The sequence below is a fragment of the Teleopsis dalmanni genome, chromosome 2 (assembly GCF_002237135.1).
Source record: "Teleopsis dalmanni isolate 2A chromosome 2, ASM223713v2, whole genome shotgun sequence".
Classification (NCBI taxonomy): Eukaryota; Metazoa; Arthropoda; class Insecta; order Diptera; family Diopsidae; genus Teleopsis; species Teleopsis dalmanni.
In genome coordinates, this window is record NC_051847.1 from 169,895,834 (window position 1) to 169,923,286 (window position 27,453).

The 27,453-nt window shown below is 30.1% G+C and overlaps 2 protein-coding genes across 5 annotated transcripts; one reads left to right on the forward strand and one right to left on the reverse strand.

Annotated features, from left to right (window-relative positions):
• Nucleotides 1–1,961: 1,961 nt before the first annotated feature.
• LOC119680338 lies at nt 1,962–27,453 on the forward strand. 2 transcript variants are annotated; one of them, XM_038093104.1, is made up of 8 exons: nt 1,962–3,130; nt 11,802–11,849; nt 23,396–23,469; nt 23,540–23,742; nt 23,862–23,889; nt 24,002–24,086; nt 26,802–27,029; nt 27,114–27,453. In XM_038093104.1, exons 1-8 carry the CDS (start codon nt 3,070–3,072, stop codon nt 27,314–27,316), a joined length of 930 nt encoding a protein of 309 aa, XP_037949032.1. In that variant the 5' UTR covers nt 1,962–3,069; the 3' UTR covers nt 27,317–27,453. The 2 variants fall into 2 exon arrangements, with proteins under 2 accessions (XP_037949032.1, XP_037949033.1); XM_038093105.1 differs by lacking the exon at nt 1,962–3,130 and adding an exon at nt 9,591–10,150.
• Nucleotides 13,012–15,783, reverse strand: LOC119680339. 3 transcript variants are annotated; one of them, XR_005252460.1, is made up of 4 exons: nt 15,600–15,783; nt 14,481–15,533; nt 14,144–14,424; nt 13,012–13,159 (listed from the first exon to the last, which is right to left on the reverse strand). XR_005252460.1 is itself a non-coding variant. In XM_038093106.1 (2 exons), the coding sequence occupies exon 2, from the start codon at nt 15,424–15,426 to the stop codon at nt 14,974–14,976; it is 453 nt and encodes a 150-aa protein (XP_037949034.1). In that variant the 5' UTR covers nt 15,427–15,533; nt 15,600–15,783; the 3' UTR covers nt 13,991–14,973. The 3 variants fall into 3 exon arrangements, 1 of the variants encoding a protein (XP_037949034.1); XR_005252459.1 differs by lacking the exon at nt 13,012–13,159 and having other exon boundaries at nt 13,991–14,424; XM_038093106.1 differs by lacking the exon at nt 13,012–13,159 and having other exon boundaries at nt 13,991–15,533.

Here is a 27,453-nt window from a genome sequence, read left to right on the forward strand (position 1 = left end):
TAAAATTTTTTTCAAATAAAATATTATTAAAATATATTTTAAATATACAAAAATAATTTAAAAAATTTAAAAATGTTTTTCATATCATTAATTTTTAGTTATATGTAATTTATTAAAATAAATTTTCTTTATTTAGAAAAATAAATCTTATTACTATTGTAGAATAAAATCTTATTAAAATATATTTTTAATATATAAAAACAAATTAAAAATGCTTTTTTTATTATTAATTTCTTAGTGTATTATTTATTAAAAGAAAATTTTTATCTACAGTTTAGATATTATAATATAAAAAACGAATTGATCAACAAATCTTGACCAATTGGTTCACAAGTAAAACATATTTAGTAAAGTTTGGTTACAAAAACAATACAAAAAATCATTTTTATAATAAAAATATTTTAATAAAACTTTTATTTTGATTAAAACAAAATATTTTTAATAAAAAAAACTGTAATGTTGATATTACTAAATTAGTCAAAATTTATTATTTAATTTTTAAGTAATTTATTATTTCATTTAAATAAATTAGTTTTAACAAGCAAATTATTAACGCACCTTACAGATAATCCTCAATGTAGAATTACTAACATTTTTTTTTGCTGTATATACATGCTTGCCAAGTGATTTAGGTTAGTTTTTCCTATATTCAAGTACACACAAAATAATATAAAAAATTCGATCAGAAAGAAGATTTACATTGACCAAGAGCATCACAACACCAACACCAACAGACGACAACTAACAACAAATAACAGCGACTGCAACAAACCGAAAAAAAAGCAGAGCCTAAATCACGACAACAAGTCTGCAATTGTGTGGGCGTATAACCTATAACCTACTTCCACACGGAACAAACGGTATATATGCGCCGAACAGCTTTGAGCTTTTGTTTTGGCTTGAAGCTTTTACTTAAACAGGACATGCTTTCATTGTGAAAACAACAAAGCAGCGAAATAAAAGGCTGCTATGTTTGCTGCTCTCTCTCTTGTGTTTCAGTTACTTACTATATTTTCTTATTTTCTTGATATCTGTTCGCTGCTTATCAAAACAACATCAACACTGAATCCACAAACAAACTGGCGATGTCATATGTTTTCGGGTCGTTGCCGCCACAACAGCGCCGTCGCAGCATAGGACATTGAAGGACGTAGAACGGGCATACAAATGCGCTCATATGATGCTGAACTGAACTTATGTTAACGTTATGCAAGCCACTTCACTGATATTTTATTGGTGTTTGTTATTCTTTTTTCTTATTTGTATTCTTTGTTGTATTTGTTGTTATATTGTTTGTGTTGCTTACATTTTGCGTAATGATGACATATACACACACACATGTATAAGTAAAAGGTAAAAGGAATTTTATTTGATTTTATTCCCTCAGTAAAGTTAAACGTGCTCTCGCCGTTAGATTTTTGAATTCATGTGTGCGGACCGTAGTGTAACCTAAAAGCTTCTGTTTTCCCTTTACACAATTTTGCATCATCTCTTGCTATTACGTTGCTGCTCCTGCCTGCCTGCTGCTGCTGCTGCTGTGGGAGTGAATGTGTTTGGCTAGCTTGGCTGCTATGGCAGCTGTCAGTTAAGTTTTGGCCGTTTACACAAACTGAGGTGTGACAACTGCAGACGGAAAATCGCGCGTTTTGCCAATGATTTTTGCCATTTGTGCTCTATTCATCGGCTCATTCACACTTAAACAGAATCGCACATAAACGAAAATAATTCAAAAAAAAAAAAAAAAAAACAATTAATAATAAATAAATACTTTTTTTTAAACAAAAAATATTCGCGTCTCAAGAAATTGAAAATTACAACGTAAAAATACTAGAAATAAAAATTTATTAATACCAAGAAGAGGGAAAGCATAATTTAAAAACATTTGATATATATAACAATCATAAAAAAAAAATTGATAGTGTTTATAAAAAATAATAGAAGCTGCATTAAACTAAAAAAAAAATTAAAATAAAATAAATTGAAATTGTAAAAAAAATCTAATTAAAAGTTATTAGCTGCCCCACCTCTACTTGTCTCCTTCACACAACCTTCTCGGCGGTAATTTCACTAGCCCACCACCCGAATGCGTAGCCTTTAATCGCTCAGTAACGGAAACGAGGAATACTAACAACAATAACAACAATAACAACAAAAACAATCAAAACAACCACAGCAGTAAAAGAAAGAAGCGCAAAAACACTTTGCAGAAAAGGCGTTGCTTCATACAGTCGCCTCATTGAATACCGAACTCATTGTGATTCGTATCAGCTTTAGCATCAGCATCAGCATCAGCAACATCAACAGCAGTCTCAGTCTCCGTCTCAGCCTCAGTAATAGCAGCAATACCAGTACCAGTATCAGCATCAGCAAGAACATTAACAAACCCAACCCCACCAACACATTTGGTCGTTAGTGATAAGAGACAAATACCGCACGCCTAACCAACTGCTCGACCAAACAAACGCTCATTGTGTACCTATTTGACTTTCAAAGTTTTTCTACAATTTCAACGAAAAGAAACCAAAACCGTTAAGAACGGAAATTTTTGGTCATTAAAATTCGTTAATAACTGTAAATTCGTTACTTACACTAATGCGAATTTAAAACTCTGCCTCAGTTGAGACGCGACGTCATTTTGTGCCAAACTCGGGTGACATCAATGAAAACGGAAAACTGAAACTGAAACTGAAACTGCTTTAAATGTTGTGAGTGGACAGGACAGGAGGAAAGAAGAGTCGCCAGCCTTGGAAGTGTTTCGGACTATTTTCTTGCGTACATAATTGAGTTCAAACTTTATTTAATATTTTTTATTTTTGAAATTAAATTGTGTAAAGCTTCGACACCTGAAGATACGAAAAAGCAAAAAAAGCAAAAAAAGCAAAAAAAAAAAAGAAAAAAAACAAAAAACCCACACCCATTACACGCACACCCATTGTATGAAGTGTTCTCTGTCGAAGAAGGACGAACTCCACACTTCTTAAGGATTATTAAGCAAAGCTCGTAGAAAGAAATTGGTGTTTTTTTATAAATAATTTTTATTAAAATTTGTTGAGATATAAGCTGCCAAACATGTTTTCCATGTGCTCCAAAGTGAAGCCACGAAACTCAGTGAATACACAACAACTAACGGGTGAGTACTATGCTGTGCTGTTTTGTGTTGTGCTAGTTACGTATACGGGAGTTGGGGGATGGGGTGCCAACAACGCTTTTTCTTCAATTCTGGGGTATACTTATTTTTCTCAATGAATTCACTGTTAAGCAGACAGACACAGGCATACAATAATACACACACACACAAGTCATGTATATTGCATGTATAACTCAGCCAAAACACATACACACATACAAAACAAACTCACACCAACAAGCAAATATAACGAAACATCATTAACAATTTTTTTTATTATTAAAAGCGCAAATTTACGAATGCACACTACTCTGTGTACTTATGCTAAATTCATGTTGGGTTGTTTGTTCCCTTAAACATAACTCAGGCATTGGCAACTATATTGCACATGTATTGGTGCTTAGAAGGCAACCTAAATTTCTTCTTGCAATGCAACATTGTAGTTCGTGCATAGACAAAATACCAACAAAGCAATGCATTAAAAAAAACTTTGTACTTGAATCGAAAACGCAAGTGAAAGTGAATTATATTTTATGTTCGTGTATATGCTTTCCTCCTCTCGCAGCGCTAGTGTGGGTGTGCACTTGGAAGTGGCGTTGTTTTTGCATTCGAACTGTTTTTTGCAACGAACTTCTTGTGTTCGTTTCCTCGCATCTTAACATTTAAATAAGCGCACTACAGTCAAATGTTAAGTGCACGACTAAGTATTGCAGCTAAATAGATACAATCTGGCAATCTTTTTCTGGCAATAATGGCGTTGGAAAATTGAGCTAATAATTCAATTTCTGTTCAAGATTCACAGACACAGCTTTCGCCTGAGTTTCCTTTAAGCTTTCCATTCAATTTTCATATTAAAATAATGCGAATAAATGAATAAATTGCTTGACATTGTATTTTATTATGAACTATTACTGCTATCTTAAAGTAGCCCATTCTAAAGTGGCGCAATGATATCTTTCAAATATGTTCTTGTGTTCTTCTAAGTCAACCACTTACAGATATTTTAAGATATGTTAAGTTAAGTTGTAGTGGTAGGCTTTTAGCCAAACACTACTTGAGCTCAACTCTACTTAAACTATTGAGATCCCGCGGATAAGCATTGTTCATACGTTGACTAGAAATCAGCGTACGGGTAGCGAAGAAAAGCAAAGAGTCAAATCTATAAACTAAACCAAGTTCCTAATTTTGCAGAATAACAACTTTATCATATAGCCAATGATTGAAACTGACACATGAGATGGAGTACAGAGTTCTCTTCATCCGCAGAGTTAGAATCATGAAAACTGTCATTATACTATATACTCAATTTCAAAGCTTGTCTTCCTAGTATGCAGTGACCCGTTAGCACCGATAACATGGTTCTGAGTAGGTCACGCCTTAGTTGAAGCAGCTGACTTGTACGTTCATCTAACCAATTTTATTTAGCTATGCTCAAATATTTTTATATGATTACCGGTTTAACCGTTGCAAATGACATATCAATATCTGAGAAAAAATTATCAGGGAACTGAGTAGCTGCCTCAGCAAGCTTATCTATAATGTATTTGTCCGAAATATCCCTGTGTCCATAAACCCATTTGAGTCTAACACTAAACCGTCTTGCTAATACGTTAAGAGAAACCTGGCATTCTCGAATTGTTAAGGATGTGGCTGTAGCACCTACCAGAGATTAGATATGCTAAGTAGTTATAGTAGAAATGGTAGATATATGGATTTGATTTTTTTTTAACTGATTTTGAAGGCCGCCTGTAATTTGTTTTTTTTTTTAAGTTTTATTATTTCAGTAATTTTCAATAGTAGTTCTGCTGCTATTGTAGTATAAAATTAGTCTCCGGAATAATCTTCCAATTTTCCAACTTTCCAATCATTTGACATATATATAAATAAAAATCTCATCTTTTGAGGATTTTCTTCTATGTGTATACAATAAAAATTACTTTAAGGCAGAGTCTATAGTTTTCTAACAGAATCACCTAGCATTTAGGCTCAACACCATTTTATTCTTAAAACGTATATGAGTATAATGCAACAATAAACTTTCACATTGAAATTATATACGATTCCACCGGTACCAATTGAAAATATACCTTTGGATATAGTAATTCTAACCGCGTATATATAGATTTCAAATACGAAAACCCTGTGAGTCCCATATAGAATAGAAACTACCATCCAAGCATTTTTTTATATTAAATAACTGAGTCTCGAAATATTATTGTTGGGGAATTTTTAACTTTATACTTAAAAAAAATTAAGCCATTTAGGGCTCCGTTATATAGCACCTACAAATATGCTGTAGAGCGTACAGTTCCAAATTTTATAAATTGAGTTCGTTTATATTGTTTTATTTAGTATTAAAGTAGTTGTTTAGTATTTCTTCATTCTTTATTCTTCAGGTAGGATTAGAAAGCGTTCTCAACCTCTCATCTGCTATAAAAGAGAACTTACTACAACTGAGTTCTAATATGTAATGATAGTCTCATCTATAACCTTCCATCAAACTAATATGGTAGTTTGAAAGTAGAACTAAAACATTTCTACAATTTAAAACTATTTGGCAACTCACGAAAATTTTTATTTTTAAACGTTTTACTTAGAAGCAAAGTGTGGATAACGGAGCGTATGAGTTATATATTCAATAACTAATATTTTTGGATTTAAGTTTAAATTTGATTAAGTTTCAAAAATTAAATAATTAAAAATAATCTTTTTTACTTCATTATTGAATATTATTCAATATTGTTTAACTTTGTATATTAATTAATAAAATTTTCGAGCAAAATTATAAATGTTTTTAATTTTTATTAAATTATTAAAAACCAATTTAGGTTCAAAGGTGAATTTTATACATATATTTTTTATATTTATTGATATAAAATATCGTTAAAATAAATAACCATATTGCTAAAGGCATTCTCACACTTTGTAAAAAATTAATTAATTATTTTCTGCCACAAACTATTCTGTACAGTTGTTTATAATGCAAAATATTAATAAAGGATATTTAAACTAGTAATTATAAAATTATATAATTTACATTTTTCTTTTAACAAATGGATTGTGTCACAATATAGTATGTGTTGCATATTCCACAATTTTTGACAAGCACGAGCTCTAAGCCTAGCAGTTGCAGTCTAAACAAATTATATACGGACTAAAAACTAATTAGGAAATTCTATTATTTCCTTAAAAAAAACCACTGATGATGAGTACTTGGCAATACTCGAAACAGCGAAAAAAAATTAAATAAATATTTGTTCTTGTCTCTTCTTTACTTTTTGAATCCGTCTAAGTTTAAAATAGGTTTTTTTTTGTCATAAAGATGCGTCACTTCGGCAAGAAAAAAACATATTTTCATATTTGAAATTATATATCCAATGCCACAATAAATCAGTAATCATGTTTTGAAATAAAAAAAACAATTCAATTCAATCCTTAAACCATGGCCAACTGATATATGAATAGTCTTAAACAGAAATGACCTAGATTGCTGAAAATTATTTTTTAGAAAATAATAAGTATTTTTCAAGTTACTCCAAAGCCCAAAATGGGATGTTTTTACACAATTTAATATGAATTTCCTGACAAGAAATGGATCTGTTTCAGGTTATTTCAAAGTCCAAAATGCGAAATGTTTACGCACTAATTATTCATTTAATTATTTATTTATTTCTTTAAAGTAAAGACAAATATGGATTACAATAATTTAATTTAAAGTAATAAAGAGTTTTAGGCACTTACACCTTTCAAACTTATATTATGCTGGATTAAAATTTAATCCATAATTTAATATTATATCAACATATGGTTAAAATTTTTGAGTCAATTAGTTTTTATACCTACTAAAATGCAATCTTAGAACTTAAAGTTCTTAAAAGCGTTCTTAAAAGTTCTGAATTAATTGATTGTTTTCGATTTCCATTTGCACTTTGGTTTATAGTCTTGATGTTTTCAATTATATTGTTGGGATTCTCATTATCACAAATGTTATCACTTCATCTGAATTTTTGAATTATATTAAAAGTAGTAGGATATGTAAGTCGGTTACGTTGAGCATAAATTTAATATAAGATTCATTATTTTTATATTAAATTGTAACAATTTACTGCGTTTCCTGCGATGGTAATATGCCAAAAAATTGTTCTTTCTAAATGTCTGTTTGCATTTAATTTGGTAAATGTCAGAACGATCCTTGTCATTATGTTCTCCAAGTAGACACACAGACTCCACGAACTAATATGCGTAGCGAAACTTCTCTTATGGATATACGAGGTTACGGATCGGGCTTTACCACCATTTGAAACATAAGTTCTAAGATTTCCTATAAAAATGAAGTATAATTCATTTTGTTGAGAAGTTAAAAGAAACTGATGCTTGAGGTTTAAAAACCTTATACACATTGTACTGTTTTGATCACCCTGTATTATTATTAATACTTTTACTAAAAAAGACTATTAAATAATGATCCACTCGCTGATATTCAACTGTCACACGGTCATATATAATAAACTAAACAGCACTACGATGGTAATTTGTTCAGTAATGAAGACTTTTAACTTATCTTCAATAACGTAATATACAGTGAGTTATATACAGTGAGTTATATAAAGTGCTGTTCTGGTAATTTCGTTAGTGACAGCAGTCATAACAAAAACGTCTTAAAATAAACCATTTTGTTGTGATTGTATTCTACAAAAGATGTCACAAAATGTGGTTTTTTTCCTGTACCGCTTTTTACTTACATCTCCAGTTTTTTTTTACATTTTATATAATTTTGCCATATATATATCTCATAATTTATATATTTATAATTAAATATATAGGCAATCATGACAGACATCATGAGCAAAGAATTTCATTATTAATAATAATAATAATATTAGTACTACTTTTTTGTTAAATTATTTTTAATTACTTATTCTTATTAATTATTATTATTATTATTTATATCATGTTCTTATGACTTGCTATTTACATTGTCATAAAATTATGTCGGTTATGACTAAAACAACTTTATCAAATTATATAAGACTACTAAAGCAGCATAATTAAGTCAAATATGTTAGAGGTTAATAACATATTAATATCGCTATTAATATAATTAGGTTAAAACCTGTTTTTAAATGATATTAACCCCAACATTGATATATCTTTCAGTGAAACTTATGAAAAATAATACGAACTTCAAGCTATATTTATCAATTAGTCAGTGGCTGCTTCCAGAATAGCACTCGTAATATAATATGGTTAAAAGCTAGTTCTGTTATAGTAACTTAAACTTGAAATACATTGATATATATTCCAGGGATAAAGTTAAAAAACAGAGCGTGATCAATTAATCGATTAATAGTTAATAGATTAATTAGTAAAATGGAATAGTTATTAATCAAATAATTAATAAAATTATTTTATTAATTTGGTTAAAACCTAATTCCTCATTATATTAATTTGAAAAACAAATTTTTCGGTAATTAATTGAAAAAACACAGATTTAAAAGCTACATTAATTGATTTGCAGTTATCGATTGCCCACTTTTAGGATTACCAAATTCCGTTCTTTACCCCCCTCCCCCCCAAAAATATTTTCCAAAGAAATAAAGAACTATTATACTTTAAAAACGTTTTTATTTGTTTTTTTTTCTGGTTAACAATAAAAATTATATAAAATGTATATAAGTATATGTATATATGAATTGTACATGAATTGTATAGGTATTATATATATATATATATATATATTATATATATATATATATATATATATATATATATATATAATATATATATATATATATTATATATATATATATACAATTTATTGATAACTTTGAATGGGATGAACCTTTGCCATCAGTTTTTATCTATGCACAATAAAATAAATTATAAAATTGATTTTAATTATAATTAAATTTAAAATTATTATTTTTTTGTATATAAGATATTCTCATATTTTAATGATGTAGGGTAGACTCGTTCGTTGTTACAATTTATTATTCTAAGATAATTTCTAAGATAATTTTTAAATTTTATATATGGGATATTCTCATATATGTATGTATAATATAGGGTAAATGCAATTCGTTGTTATGCAATTTATTATTATTTTTTTCTAAGATAATTTTTAATCTATATATATGAAAATGAATGTTGTCTGTTTGTATGTCTGTACTCGATGGATTCAAAAACCATAAATCCAATCACCGTGAAAATTTGAGAAATTGTTAGGTATATTCCGGGAAAGGTTTTTGCAAATTTTTATTAAAATCAGAGTTGGGGTTCTAGGTTCATTTAATTAGTAATATTTTGGTGAAAGTGTATTCTGCAATATAATTTCCAATATCATTTAAAACAATCCAGCAATCCTCGAGAAGAAGAAATATATTGTGAGAAGTCAGTTTGGTTTTTACATTCGTACAGTGTGTGTTTTAGTTTAGTTTTGAGCAAATATATTAAGTGAAATAGAATAATTTATTTAATTCAATTTATTAAAATCAGAGGGAAATACGTTTTATTTAACACCATAATTATGCCACCAAAGCGAAGTATCATTGGTCGAACTACAAATCAAGCAAAAAGGAGAAGAGAAGCACGAGCTTCAGAAACAAGTGAGCAGAGAAAAATTAGGCAAGAAAGAGATCGAGTTCACACTGCTCTTGCTTGATTATTAGAAACGAGTGAGCAGAGGCAAACAAAATAAGAAAGAGATCGAGTTCACACTGCTCTTGCTCGATCATTAGAAACGAGTGAGCAGAGGCAAGCAAGGCAAGAAAGAGATCGAGTTCACATTGCTCTTGCTCGATCATTAGAAACGAGTGAGCAGAGGCAAGCAAGCAAGAAAGAGAGATCGAGTTCACACTGCTCTTGCTCGTTCATTAGAAACGAGTGAACAGAGGCAAGCAAGGTTGCAAAGGAATCGAATTCGAACGATACATGCTGATTTGAATTCATGTGGTTTCAATTACAATCCCCTTTACAATTACAGTCTTCATTCAAGTGTAATTATTGGAAAAATGGATAGAAAGTGTAAGTATTGTCGTGCTCAAAAATTTAAAAATGAAACATCAGGTATGTGCTGTGCAGGTGGAAAAGTAAAGTTACCAGACTTTCGTTCACCATCTGAGCCATTATTAACTTTAGTATCAGGTGAAACAAGTCTATCAAAAAATTATTTGAAAAATATACGCAAGTACAATTCATACTTCCAAATGACATCGTTCGGAGCAACAAATATCGTTAGCGCAAAAGTAAATTTATCACCATGCTGGATCACTACTACCCTTGCCAAATGCCGATCACAAATATCTTCAGATATATGGTATTTTATGGGAAATACTGACGAACAAATCAACAGACGGTGTCAACTGAATATGAGTACTAAACGACAGATTATCGCTGAATTACAAAATTTGTTTGAACAATATAATAAATTAATTAAATTATTTAAAACCGCCATGGTAGTAATATATTATATATATCATATTATCATATTTTAATGATATTATATGCAAGTAGTAGTTAATAATGGTAGTTTACAATTTATTATTTTAACTTCTTAGATAATTTTTAATTCTTTATATATAGGACATTTTCATATATTACTAATGTAGATTTACCCTACAGTTCGTTGTTACAATTTATTATTTTTTTCTTCCAAGATAGTTTTTAAAAAATTATATAGGAAATAAAAGTCTCTCTTGACCAACACTGCCACGCTACTCTCATGTCATATGTATTTTAAAACTTGTACATTTTTTATACGTACAAAGTCCTCACATATTCTTTTGGCATTAGCTGTCCCATTTGGGTTGATGCCATACCCGCATGTGTGTAAAATGATACAGTTTAACAGATTTCCTTGCGATTTGTGTGCCCAGCGTCCTTCAGTGCTTCAGTGTAGCGACACTTGAGATCTGTCTGCAGCTAAAGCGTTTGGGTACTCGTTGCATTCTCATGGTGTGTGATGTTAGAAGTGGGTGCAGAGGAAGATAATGCAGAGGGATTGTGTGCATAACTAGGAATAGCACTCTAAGCGAATGCAGGGAACTGAATGGTAAAAGAAACGCCTTTGGTACTGTTTCGTATACGAGTATGCATAAAGCAAAAGCTATTTCCAAATACACACCAACAGATACATAGCATACTTGTATACCATATAGTACATAAAATATAATAAAAAATATATCTACATAAATTCTATAAGATATCATATATTTTAACAAATGTGCGTATCTGTGTAGAACCGTAATTATTGGTAGATAAAATTGTGTAACGCTGAAGTAAATGTTTGTAGTTAAGTGTATGTTGCGCTTGCTTCTGTGTATGCTGGCATTTGTGGGATATACTATACTAGTGTGGAGGATGGGATGTTGGATGTTGAGTGTTGAGTGTTGAGTGTTGTTGGCTAAGGCGTTGAACGCTTCTGAATAAATGAAGGCTAAGTTGCTGTGGAATTTAAGTAGGATTTTCTCTAGCGCGATATTAATCCAAAAGGATGCACAGTTGAGGTTAAATTATACTTAAGTTTGTTTAAGGTTGAATTTTGTCACAAATTAAGAATGAGTTTATCTTTGCTTTTTTTTGGTTTTTATAATTTTTTAATTATAAATTTCTACAAAATTATGAAAATTTATAAAAATATGAAAATTTACAAAATTTTCTTTTATTCCATTTTTAGGAAATATCGGTAAACAAATAAAAGGAGGATATCTCTTGCGCTATAAAAGTAAGTCATCCAGAGATTTCATTTTATCATTTTTTTTATTCATATTTATTATTCATTCAAGTTTTTTATAAAATAAATGTGTTTATTGTATTAAGAATTTGTATAATTTACTTGGAAATTTTTTGGTAAATTAATTTCTATGAAAAATCTTATACCATCCTTAAAAGCTATCGAAGCGAAAACCTATTAGGAAAAGATTGAGTGTGTGTTTTTTTAGAAGTCAGTTTGCAAAGCTATTTTAAAAATGTCACCAGCAATAATGAACGTTAAAATTTTAAGTGGTATTGACACTGTCATAAAGTGAAGTTGAAATTGAAATTTTGATGGAAATGAGTACAGAACGAAATACCAAAAATTTTTCATTGAAGTACATAAAAGATTTTTATCTTTCATTAGAATTTAGTGCGAATATCTTAGATAGATAAAAGAACATGAAAATGTTCTTGAAAATGAATTATAAGAAATATTTAACTCATAGTTTGAAAACTCAAGAATGCACACTGAAGCAATTTAAAAAAGGATTTCTCTCTCAATATATATTCTTATTAAATAAAATGGATTGCTTAAAACTAACTAAGATGCATCTTCAAAATATAGTGGCCAAAACGCATCTCTAACGCGGGATTGTGGAAAAGAGCGAACATACAAATGGCAATGGATCGGACATACGTTACGCAAGTCGAATTCCTCTATCGCTAAGCAAACCCTAAAGTGGAACCCAGCCTGACGACCCTTCAAGAACATGGCAAAGGACAATTGATGTCGAACTAATATCAGCGCGGTACTCATGGAAAGATATCTACACGGCAGCTCCGAATAGAATACGGTTCAGAGGGTTCATAGAGAGTTCCTATGCTTCAATGGGAGTTAATGGAACAAAAAAGTAGAGTTTAAAGCCAGAATATACAGACAAGAAATAAATAAACGAATATCTAATATTTTTTTGTTGTAACCCGCGGGGAGCTGCTTGTGAAATCACTTTGGGAGGTATTAAACGACACTTGGTCGTCGAAATTGACAAGTGGCTAAGGCTGTTTGTGGAACGAATATGTAATCTAACTTCCTAACAAAAATTACATATCAAGCAAAAAAATATTAACATATATACAGCAAATATTAAAATATAGAGTACATTGTTAATATAATTTATTAATTTATTTAATTTCATAATCAATAGAAAACTTTAACAAATTACAGTTTAGTGTCCTATACATGCTGCTTGCATTTTGCTTACATCAATAGAAAAAATATCGTATTAACTTCATCCATTAAGTTTGTATTTTGATCTCATCCTGTAGTGAAGAACATAACTGAAATGACATTTAAGGTTAAAGAAACTTTATTCGTATTTCACTTTTTGTAATATTATATAAATATTTTACATCTCGTTTTGAAATATTGACTGTAATCACTTCATTGTTCTTGTCAATACCAAGTAAATTTTTGCTAGGCTTTGGCTTGTGAAATATTATTGTTGTCAAATTCAAACGTCGATTTCAGCTTTTAGTAGTTCTACTCTAATTTCAGATTTAAATTAAAAATTTTTTGCTTTCAATTGTTGTTATCTGATATGGGTAACCTAGCAAAAGATGTGAAGTGCCTTCGGTGGAAAACATCAACACATACCAAAAAATGTATGAAAAGAATAAGTGAGGAAAAAGGTTTAGCGATACCGAAACTTAAGCACTCTTCACACAAAATTATTCATTAAAAATATATTATTTACATTACAACAGTATGTATGTATACCAGTAATGTTGAAGCTTTATCAATTCGAAGCTAAATAAGCATAGTCATTCGCTTATTTCATAGATTAATTTTTGACACATTTTTTCCATCAAAACTTACATCCAATATATTTTAGATATATCTATTTATTACTATACATTATTATTATACACGGACAATAGTCGAAAATATTTGTAATATAAAAAATTTTGTATAAAAATTAAAATATAACTAAATATTTAACACTGTTTAAAAAGTGTAATTTTTTATTTTATTTAAAAAAATTTTTTATAAATTTATGTGTTAAATAAACGATCTAAGCCTAGTAACAAATAAAAACACTTTATCTATTTACCTACATTTATATATATGTATCTATACATCTAATATATATTCGTATATTTGACTAATATAAATATATTAATATAAGCTTATGAACGCGCACGGAACGTTTCTTTACTGAAAAAGAAACCATTGAACCATTTATGATTCACAGCGAAATACTCTGAAGCGCTAGGCAAATTTACAATTATCTTTTAAACAAAAATGTCTTCATTTAAACTTACTCAAGTATTCATCACGAAGTTAGCAACATATATGCTTTATGTTCGCGATGCAGTTTCACTCCAACTTTGATCAGGGCGCTCCGGAGTATTTAATGATGCTACAAGATCATCTTGATTGTTCTTGACAACTCCATTTTTAATTTCATAACCAAGAAAATTTAATTCGTCGATATTAGTAGATGACATTGATTTCTTTTCATTCAAAATTAACCCAAGATTCAATAATATTTTAGATACTTCACTAAGATCCAGAGCGACTCTTGTTGTTAGAAAAGATTCATCTCCAAGAAACACAGAATTAATTGGAAGTTCGTATGTAATGTGTAAAACTGCATACGTTAAAGCAAGACAATTTACAATGGAACTGATTAGTTGACTAAAATAGCTACCACTGGGTATACCACTTGATTTTTTAAACCTTAACCCCTTTGCTGTTCGTATGGGTGTATTGATGAAGTAGTCTTTTATTGTGTCAAACATGTGTGCCATTTTGCGTGCATCAGCTACTCCATTTCCTCTATAATGAACAAAATCAATATTAAATTGTAATATATCAAATGCAATCTCAATAAGCCAGGCAGGAACGGTTTTATCAAATTTTGAAAATTTTTAACTGTGATAATATAATCCATTTCCGATGAAAGTGATCTAATTTTCATCGGTCCATCAGTTACGCTTTCCATACCGTAAGCAAATGGTGAAGTGTTCGTGGGCAATTGTGAATAAGCATCAATCAAAGGTTTCGCAAATACTGCTTCTCCAAAAGTAACAGTAGCGGGGTAACCCCAAATCGCTCTAACCTTCTTATCGTCATGAGCGCAAACAAATGCTCAGCAATCTGGAAATTGCATTTCCTGTTTAAGTTTTACATAATGCCAAAACTTTCGTACTGCTCTAACTCTCTCAGGATCATCTCGAATCTCCATTATTGTTCTAATGCCATACTTGATCCATGGCCATCCTGCACTTTTACTCCAAATACCCAAATCTAATTCACAGATATCGCAGATGTGCAACATAGGTAACATAAATGGTGTATCACTGGGATATAATAAAAATTTGTTTGCTGTGACAATAATCGCAACATGTAAACGTATATCAGTTGGTCTCACAGTTTCATTTGAAAATTCTTTTAAATCTTTCAATAACAAACCTTTTGTGACTGGCAATCGATGCTTGTCAGGAGTTTCATCAACATAACATTTTTCACATTTACTTGGATAAATTTCATTACAATTGGGTAATGGAAATTCAGTATCTTTTCCCTTATATTTTAACGGCATTGTCTATACAGGTATTATGAATCCTTATTAACACAGTACTGAACAATATATTTATTGGAAAGTGAAGACGTATTTTCGAGTGCTCCGTTGCTTTAGAGTTAAACGAACTTGTAAAAATATATATATCGTCAATACCTAATTTTTCAGATATCGCAAAAAAAATAAATACTTACTGGGTGTGTTCAAATATCGATTCTTGAGTGCTTTCTTTTAAGAAAACTATGAAAAACTATTTTTCCAAAAAAGACAAAAGTGAACAATAAACAAAGAAAATAAATAAAACTATGTTATTGCAAATCTGCTCCAAATGTTATGATTTTATTCAACACTAGTGCTGCTCATTTTAGTGCTGCTCATATTCGATTTTACGAACTATTTAAAAAATTCGAGTAATCACACGAGTTTGTTTCTACTTTTAGCTGTCATGTTTGTTATTTTAACTGTCAATTGTTATTGCTTTCTATGCAAAATGAAAATTCAGCTAAAATAACAAACAAAACTCTCGTGTAAGTCGAGTATAACCTGATGGCAAACAAAGTCTCCGGAGTCAAAAAAAAAATTTGGTTTTCGTTTACAAGGTTTTTTATTTACTTGTTAATAAATATTTATTTATTTGTTTTATATTAAAGAAATTATGTTAATGAAAATATGAAATATAATATAAAAGATAAAAATATATGTAAAAAATTGTCAATATTAATATTTATGCATTTATAAATATATTATTTTTGTTATTATTATAAACATTATTTTATCGAAAATTCGATTTAAAAATCGCATTTAAAAAAAATGAAATTACAAATTAAAACCTTTAAAATTAACCATGGAAAAAAATTAACGGATAAAATTATTGGACAGAAACCCTTTATAAATATGCAACGAAAACCGTTATATATATATTTTTTAAAACTAAATTTAATTTTAAATATCCATTTTTTTTTACACAATTTTGCTAATGCACTAAATCGCATTTTCTTTATAACAAAAACAAAAAATACAAATTTTTTCATGCATATACAAATCTGTGTTTCGCTTTGACATTGGCTAACGAAGTCTTCGAATAGTAGATATACGGAGGACTACTAGGGTGAAGAACCTAGCAGTCCAGTTTCTTATTCTTAGTTAACCTTAAAAACATAAATAAATATATAAGTAGTACTACGAATAATAATCGCAAATCAAAATATTCGAAAGATTCGAATTCACAAAAAATTCAATTTTTTTTTTTCAGCTTTGGAGTATTTGTTTCTAACCGATTAATCGAATAATCGAATACCCCTTCAGTTTTTAGATTATCCGAGTAATATGAATAATATAAACAGCACTATACACACTACAAACACAGTTGATGGAGACAACAGCTGTACGTTAATGTACAGCGGCGAAGAAGTGTAACGTTAAAACTTTACACAAATTAAATCCGTAATTAACGTTTAGTCGTTTAAATCTCAAATTAAAATCGAAATTTATATTGTAAATATGTATATATAATTTATAGTTAATATAAAGCAAAAAACAAGCAAATAAAAAAATGCATTATTACTTGTGGTACTTATCAATTAATAGAACACCAACCCTGGTAAAAGAAGATAATACACACCAGTCGAAATTGGTAATTTGCCAACAGATTTAATTCAATCAATAAAATAAAATCATAAATATGAATAAATTAACGATAATTCTAGTTTACTTATGGTCTCTCAACGGGAGCGATCAGGTTCTATAAGAGCAATAGAAAACTACAGTTTGAAAATCCTTGTCTCTCAAAAATTCTCATACCCAATCGGATAGAAATGAAGAGTAGATCGAAGTGAAAGGCCCTGGGAAAGTCCTGAGAAAATAAAGAAGCCGTAACAACAGAAACTTAACTACGGCCTAAGTAATACACACAGATTTGATGGACTAGTAGTTAAAAATAAAAAATACTTGTGAAAAACACTATCTGAAAAATCTTGAACTATTTGCATGTCTTCAGAACATGATCATTTTATTGGAGAAGTGGAGGAACTATATCTTTTTCTAATGACAGTATATTAATATATTAACTGAATATTAATATTAGTTGTGGTAATGCTTGTGATATAATTGTTATCTATGCTTGACATACGAGTATGACATATATTTAAAAAAATGTATTTCTTACCACTTCCGGTCTGGTTTTATAAACATGCCTTACCCACATATATAGGAATGTGATGTGTAGACTGTTGGTTTTGCCGGTCGAGCGTGTGTTTTTCCTCCTAATCACAACAGATAATATCTAATAGTATCATAATTTTGTGTTTCTACGTCACATAGAAGCATGGGATACTGGTTGAATACAGATGTTGGTATTGAGTATAATTTTTAAAAATCTAAAAACTGCGAAAACGGTTGTGGATGAATCGCAGTGAGCCCGCTGAAACGGTTGTGATGAGTGTTTGGTGAGATTGGAAGGGAATCTCTACTATGAGCTGCTCCTCTACAGTAAAACTCTTTACTTGGTACTATACTGCCAACAAATAAACTGTCTGAAAGAAGCAATTGCCCTGCCCAGAAAGGGACAGTTTTGGGCAATAGGAGAGGAATTGTGTTTCATCAGGACAATGCCAGGCCACACACATAGTTGACGACATCAATGACTATCCAAAACCTGATCAACCTGATTGACTGATCGGTAAGTTTTTATGCATCCGCCTTATAGTACAGTCTTGGCACTAAGTGATTACCATCTGTGCAATTTGCTTCAAGAGAGGCTTGTGAAAATTGAGAGAGAGAGGCATAATGACATTATCTTTAAAATGGTAACAAGTTATCGAACAAAAGGGCACATATTTGATTTAAATCGGATCATTCTAACTATGAAAAACAAGCCTTCAATTTTATGCAAAAATAATGGTTTTCTTTTCACTACACCTTTTATTTCGATCTGATATAACTTTTTTATCACTACCACTTTATCTCTTAAAATTTTACCGTATATTTAAATTTAGACAACGATTTCTTTATTGATTTTCGAATATCTGAATCTGTTGCTTAACTAAAGACCCTGATTGCTACTTGGCAATTGCTCTGCAGTTATTTTCTAACTTATGTGTGAATTATTTATGGCTAGCTTTGTCCGCATCTTATATTTCACCTTAAATTATTTGATTGTAAGGCGTTCAAAACTGACAACTGAAGCAAATTTCGCGAAAGCCCTTCTCATCTACGGTTCCGCCATTTAGTTGCATTTCATTCATTTTACTTTCACTACTTGTGCAATTATGCTTTCGAAACTACCTTCAAATGGCCCTTCATCATTTTTTTTCACAATTTTGCAGGATTTTGTGACAATTTGCTAAATCAGCATAAGTGCAATTCACACTGACATGACACAGCAGTTCCTTACAGATAAAGAGGCAATTTTTTGCTTACAGTTTTCTACAAAAACTGGCAAAAAGCAACCCATTGGAATACAACTTAACTGCTGCGATAAAGATTATATTACTTTTATGAAAACTATTTTTAGGGCTTCGCGGCCACTACAGAGAATCACCAAACTTCTTTATTTAAGAAGGAAACATTTTAATTAATAGAATTAATTTTCTGATCAACTTTATGTCTACTTATGATAAATTGAAAAAGTCATTCCTGTGACAATGTCACATATTGTACTAAAAATTATTATAAATATTTACTTAATAAGTTGTCAAGATCGCTACTATATACTATATATACTTTTTACCACAAATGGAGATATAGTGATTTAACTTATATATTACCAATGATTAAGTGGTTTTTTTGAAGTAGTCTTCCTGAGAACTTTTATTCTTACTTACGAATATAAGTCGACATTTATTCATACCTCATTTAAGATGTATTGGAATACTGTATTAATTTTTTTATCATTTATGAGTGTTAAGATGTCGGCATACAGTCAGTTGTTCATTGATATAATTATTTAGATATTTCAATGTTGTATTTATAGGGTTTGAGTGCTCATCAATTTTAGAGATATTTTTTTTATGGTTTCATGCTCTGTCTTTAATAACTTCGCTTTCTATGATGTTAATTTGTAGAACTATATAAATAACTGTAATTCCGACGTACTTTCTTATTGTGTTAATTTATAGATCTATCTATAATATATAGACATATCTGTATTTTTGAATAATCTCCTCATGCTTTGTTTCAGAATTTTTGATCTTTCTGCACATAACTTGGCCAAAAATGAACGGATATTTGTTTTTAAAGCATCGAGAGCTAGATGATTGTCTGCTAATATGAGATTTTTCGCGTAACCCACAGCAAAAAAGTCCACTGGTAAAAACTTACAGATTCTTGATAGCTGATTCACATCATCAAAACATGAATTTACAGATCAGACAAACTTCTCACACCCGAATAGGATGTGTATGACTGGTGGCACCAGTTAAATTGCATAACTTCCACATTCATATCTTCAACTTCATCATCAAAAAAAAAAGAATGTCATCATCTTATTGCTATATCAATAAGAATTGACGGTTTATGCCACATTTTCCGTATTTTCAAAATTTTGATATTTGGTTGTAGATGTTCACTCCTACTGATGATTGTTGGAGTAGTTTGTTGTTATATTTATCAATTTTAATTGTTGATATATTCATAATGCGAAAAGCTTTATCACTGAAAAAAATTCAAATTCGAAATAGGTATGTCGACTACGGAAACATCACTTATACAGTAATTTTTTACTGTAAGTAAAATAACTCATTTAATTAACTTTAAACATTTTGTATTATTACTACTTTTAATAATCTTATTAATATAGAAAACTTTAACCTAAATATATAATGTCTTCGATGACAGTTCTGGTTTGTTCTCGAAACAGTGTTAGACCACGATATCGATGAAGGCTATGTCTTGTAGACAGTCATAATCACTTCAATTGTGAAATTGTTGTTGTTTTTAATGTAAAATAAAAAATTTTAAATTATAGGAAAACATAAATTTCGTCAATTGAGACAGAAAATTGAAGTTGGTTACGGTGAACAGATTTTCTGTGCCTAGTCACGTTGTCCAAAATAGTATTGCTCAGTAATAAAAACTAGAATGCGTGCCTAAATACATGAGTATTTTTGGACATGCAATACAAAAATTATTACTCTTTAAAATTAGGCGGAATAAAAACGTACCAAAGTAGTAGTAAAGCTAGCAAATTGACGATTGTGATATGACTCTGTGCATAAAATGCCTTGTGATCATGAGCAAAGAAAGTATAAAATTGCCGTGATCATTCGTCATATGATTGCCTATATAACATGGCTCTAATATGTTATTAAGTTTATACATCAATTATCAATTGTTAAGATACTATACATTTATACATCGGTAGTCGTATTGACCCGTTGTAATGCCACACAATATCTGCGAGACCCAAAAACCTCAGCTCTCAATAAACCATTTACTTACTTACTTACTTATGTGGCCATAACAACCCGTTACCGAGTTTCGGCCTGACGCAGCATGTCTCCCCACTCGCCTCTGCTGCGTGCGCGCCTTCTCCAGTCTCGTATATCAAGTCCAGTTAGTGCTCCCTCAACTTGATCACTCCACCGGAGCAACGGTCTACCTCTACGTCTTCTTCCGCCAACTACTGCTTGAAACTCCTTTTTCGCCGGAGCGTCTTCATCCATTAACACGACATGACCAAGCCAGCGAAGCCGCTGAATGTTAATGCGCTGAATTATATCAATGTCGTGATAAAGCTCGTACAGCTCGTGGTTCATTCTAATGCGGTATTCGTCGCCAACTTGTAGAGGACCAAAGATCTTACGTCGGCGTAAGCAAGGAGCTGGACACATTTGTAGAATATTGTTCCATTACGATGAACACCTGCCCTGCGCATGATCACTTCCATGACGAAATTGAAGAGGTCACATGATAAGGAATCATCTTGTCTAAAGCCTCGCACGGTATCAAAAGGTTCAGAGAGACTCGATCCTACCTTGACGGAGCTACGGGTATTGCTCAGCGTCATTCTGCAAAGTCGCAATAAACCATTTAGTCTACTTAATACAAATCTCATACAATAAATCAACTTTATTGATACATATATAGTACAATATTAGTACAATACTATAGTACAATATAGTACTGAAGTATTGCTTTTATTTACTTATGTATTGATAATTACCTGACTTCACAATAGGTGGCAACGCCAGAACAAAATCAATTATATTTTGTGTATCGGGCAAGTATTAAATGTTATCTGTGAAACTTTCGACTTTATCAGATGTTTGGTTAGCATTTTGCAAATAATTAAGATAGTGCGTGCACCTTGGGGATTTTTTATAAAATGGAAAAAATTGAATATCGTTCAGTAATAATATTCTTCCATTTAAAAGGAATGAACAATGATGCAATTCAATTGGAAAACTATTCTGCTTACGGCAATCTGCCACCATCGTTAACAACAATAAAATATTGAAAAATTGAATTTAAATGTGGTCGTACGAGTGTTTTTGATGAAGAGCGTCCGGGTCGTCCAAAACAGATCACAACTGAAAAAAACATTGAAAACTTCACGATATTTTGTTGGATGATTCAAAAATTAAATTGCGTTAGATAGTATAGATGGCAAATATATCATATGAACGTGTATTGAATATTTTACAACAATATTTGGGTATGAAAAAGCTGATGGGTGCTGAATTTGCTTTGAAAATGTTTATGCACAATATAGCTGACATAAAGGTCCAGAATTTTACGTGGATTCCTGCTGTGAAGGCTCCACACCACGGTGTTCTTCACACACGCATCGGTATATTGCGCCAACTGTGAGCGCCGAGTAGTGACAATTGATGAAACTACTTCATCCTGTGATTACTTCACATCTCAGTGAAAACAACAAACCAGAATATGGGTAGAGTCTGGGAGTACAGCTCCCAAACGACCACGAACGCAACAATTAGCAGGAAAAGTTTTGGCTTCCGTCTTTTGGGGTTTAAATAGAAATAAAATTTTTATAGACTAATTGGAATAAGGCAAAATAATATCAGATTACTATATATTATTGGATCGATTGAATAAGGAGAATAAGAAAAAACTACCACATTTGTCGAAGAAAAAACTTTTGTTTTTGCAGGATAACACACCTTTCACAGGTCAATGAAAACTATGAAAAAATTGAAATCAATTACGGTACGAATTGCTTTCTCACCCACATTATTCTCCAGATTTGGCTCCCAGTGACTATTATGTGTTTTCAAGTTTGAAAATATTATTCCAGGAAAAGAGATTTCCATCACATGATAAAGTAGAATAAAAAATTGAGGTATATTTTAGAGGACTTGATAAATCGTATTGTTTAAAAAGTATCCAAATGTTGAAAGATCGTTAGACTCGGTATTTCGATCTAAAAGGTATTGAAGCATAATGTATAGTATATAATTAATGGTTTCATACGGTAAAATCTTTTTTCTTATAGTTCCCAAACATATTATTTATATAATAATAATAAAAGTTAAAGGTTTAGTTATAAGAAATTAATTATAAAGAAATTTTGGAAAAGTAGTGAACTACAACAACAAAAATGCTTTTATATAACTTTAATTAATTGGCTGACCATGCAGCTGTTTCGAGTATTGTTATATACCTATTATCAGTGGTCTTGGAAATATTTTTTGTATATAATTATTCGTAAATAATTTTTTGAGACTGCAAGGACTAAGGAATGAACTCGTGCCCTGCCAAATTTAAAGCTCAGAGTCAGCGCACCTTAACTAATTGACCCAAAACCGTACTTGACTCGTATGTTCGCGCATTTTATTGGAGTTTTGTTAATTTGCTGTGAAAGCTTATTAACAAATTCACTTGCTGTGTTATATTGAAACGATATCATAAATTTGAAATTAATTATCTATTTCCATTCCCATTTACTAAATATATTAACATAATAATAATAGTTTTAAATCCAGTAAAAATATTAGATACATAACATTAATTCTTATTTAAATATTAATAGAGCAACTTCTCTGGAATCGCTGGTCAGAAGAATGGGTTGTTTTATATGACGATTCTACTATGGCCTGGTTTACAGTAAGTTCTACTCAAAATATACTTAGTAACGTCATTTCAATAAACTATATATTAAATATTTTAACTTCAGGAACCAGGCAGGTCCTCTCCTGCTGGTAAAATACTAGTTAAGGAAGCACCGGAAATGCTTGCCATTGCACATTGGACTGGCCAAATTCCGCGTCGTCCTCCATTGCCAGAAGGTTGTAGCGTTTCACAATTGATTGCATTAGGTTCACGCAGAAAACGTTCAAAAGTCTATTGGATGCTGGCGAAATCTGAACAGGAAGTTAGGTAATAAAACATTTGCACTTTCGCGTTGTAATATGAAGCATTGATGTCCTTGTTAACATTGTTGTACACTTTCCATTTTTTTATTTTTGTTCTCCTACTTGTTGTTATTGTAATTGCAGTGAATGGATTGATGCTATCACAAAAACTGTAAGTGAAATATTGATCTTTGTTTTGGAATGTATCTAACAATGCACATTTGTGTGCTTTTATGTATGTGTCGAAGTTTGATTTTAATTGTTGGCCGCATTTTTCGTTCCAGCTACCACCACCACCACAGATAGAACTAGTCGTTGATAAGCCACACCTAATGAATGTGTTACGTAGGCCGTTGGTGCGCATACGACGTAAGTATATTATGAAAATTCAATTACCGACATGAGTGCATGAACGAAATTATACTAATAGTACTTTGTTCCATTAAGTAACATACTTGTATGTACTGGTACTACCATATCTACGAGATGACTATGGCTATGCGTACTCGTATATCCATAAAAATATATCATATACGTGTAATTTAAACTGATTTAACTAGAAGAGAAAAAGACATTGTGTGTGGAGAAATGAATTTTCATTTTAATTTTATTATTGGTTAGAAAATTAAATTTATTTTTGGGTAGAAATTTTTGCTTATTTTACTTCACTAGGACATGTACAAGATGTCCTTTTATATTAATCTTTGCTCACAATTTTAATATCATAATTTGTATTTAATCTTATTTTTAAACAACTTGTACCAACGAATTCAATGAGACCCAATATCATTCACATAAATAATTGGACAGAAAGTGGTGTGAAAGATACTTACGTACTTACTTATGGTACTGCCATCTTTTTCTCCTAAGTGGAGCATAGGGCCTGAAAGATACTATCTGTATAAACCAACATGATACATATATATATGTTTTAAACTGTTTTGTATGAGAAGTATATAACACTTGTGAAGATATTTCATATAATGAAGATAAAATTCATATAAATAGTTTAAATCATTTAACAATGTTAAAATGTTTTAATTAATGAAGTTCATTAATTTTCATGTTATGTATTAATAAGCAAACTAAATTTACAGTTATTAGACTTATAAAATGAAAGGCAATTGTACTTGTACTAATTGCCAATACAATCATATAATGTAGGGCTCTCCAGTCCTGATACGATTGCAGGCCAATATAAATCACTGTATAGATTGGAAGGCCGCAGAAACAAATTTAAGACGTTGATGCTTTCTTTTTTAGAAAGAAATAAAAATACGGCAATACTCTTAAATTTAATTATCTCAATTCTTCATTAATTCATCTCTTACAATTCTATTATAATTAATATTATTAATATTAGTTGTTGCCAGGCCAGGTGAAGACCGATGATCTGCATTTTGATTTTATAAAACTCATAGTAGAAAACCCACTTTCATAGAAATACGAATGCCATAAAAATAAAATAATATAACAACAAAATATACCCAAGGAAAATTTGCGTAGATTAGATTAGAAAACATGTCGCGGGTCGCATGCAGCCCTGACATAATGCTTTGGACAGCCATGATATAATGGATAAAATGTTGGAAATATTTATAAAAAATGTTTTTCCCATATCATGTAGCACTAAATAGTATCAAAAAAAAACAAATAGATACTTAAAATAATAGTCACGTTCTATGGTATTTAAAAAAATTTTGATGTGTGCATATATATATATATATATGTATATATGCAGACTTTGCATATATATACATATATACAAATAAATAAATAAATAAATATATATATATATATATATATATACACGTGCAGTAATTAATTAATCTCACTTTCCTTGGCAAAGGTATACTGTATATATATACTATATACTATATATATACTATGTATATATATAGTCTATATATATGTATATATATATATATATATATTTACTATGTATATATATAGTCATATGAGGTAAACCCACTTGACAACAGTATACCTTTATATATTTACATATATATACATATATATTATATATAATATATATATTATATATATATATATATTATATATATATATATATATATATATTTATATATAACAGTATATATATATATATATATATATATATATATATACTGTTATACTGTTGTTGGTATACTGTTGTCAAGTGGGTTCACCTCATATGACTATATATATACATAGTAAATATATATATATATATATACATATATATAGACTATATATATACATAGTATATATATAGTATATAGTATATATATACAGTATACCTTTGCCAAGGAAAGTAAGATTAATTAATTACTGCACATGTTTGAAATATCAGACTTAAGAAATTTTTGCTATGGAGCATCTGAAATCTGAAAGTGTCAAATTAGTCAAATGCGAAAACTAGTCAAAATCCTTATCTTCAACATGCAGACTTTAATCCCTTGGTTATGCAGACGATATAAAAAATTCTTAAATATAATAATTTAATATATAGTTATATATATAGGAAAAATAAAATTATCTATAAACAATTTTATTTTTTAAAAATAATATATAAAAATAAAATATAATTATTTTTAAATAATATTTATTAATTAGATAATTAGATAAAAATTCTCGATAATATCTATAAAGAACTACTATGTAAATTTATTACTCAGTATCAATTAAATACAAAAATTATCATTTATTAAAACTTTTACGTTCCCTTTCATATTCTCAACAACATATTTTTTCTGTGATAATTAACAAATAATTAAGGATAATAAGTCTCACATTGCAAAGACAAAACAGAAACTTTTTAGAGTATCTGATGAAAAAATGAATGAATAAAGCTGAATGTAAATGTAAAGATACGAACAGATACAAAAATGTCATATTACAAAAAAAAATAGTCCTGTCAAGTGACAATAAATACTTGTAAGGAATAAGAATGATATCTTTCCTTTCCATTCAAATAGAAATAATTGCTATTCGAAGTACTGTTTTCCGAAATAGATAATATCCTATTCTTTCAATTTTTCTTTTGTAAAAATGATTTTTAAATCATTTTTTATATGAATTTAATTTAGTGCATTTTTCTTACAGCGGCTACGTCTTCCGAAGTTAAGCAACGAAAAGCTTTGTCTAATAATAGTTCCCATCCAGCATTGGCAAGTCATCGAGCATTGTTCAGTCAAAATCCTTTGGTAAAGAGTGATGCAGCTGTTGCCATACTCAGCAAAAAACCTGATTCAAAAGCCTCCTTGGCTTGTGTATTGCCGTGGGGACATGGTTGGGGTTGGGCTACTTTGCCAAATGGAGTTTGGAGTGGAGGTAAATAACATTATTAGTTGCACACCATAACAAGTTTTTTAAATACATATTAATGTTTAATATATATGTTAAATTATTTATAAGGTTTAACCTGGTCGCAATGTGAAGATACATTCACTTTACATGCGCTGCCCACAACTCATTGCACTAATTTAATAGACACCGGTTGTAGTGGTGCTGTTTATCACACTGACATTGGTGGTTTTGATTTTCATTCAACTGGAGTTGAAGATCTTGGTGGAGAAGATTTTGATTATGCTATGGATTGTGGCGATTTTATATTTTAAATTTGAAAGAAAAGCCATTTTTGCACTCTAAACTGTTGTTGAGAGTATATGAACCTGCTAAGTGAACTACCCCACCCTTAATATAGAATAAAACTATATATGCATAAAGGATCGAAGGCGTTAAAAATAAACAAAAC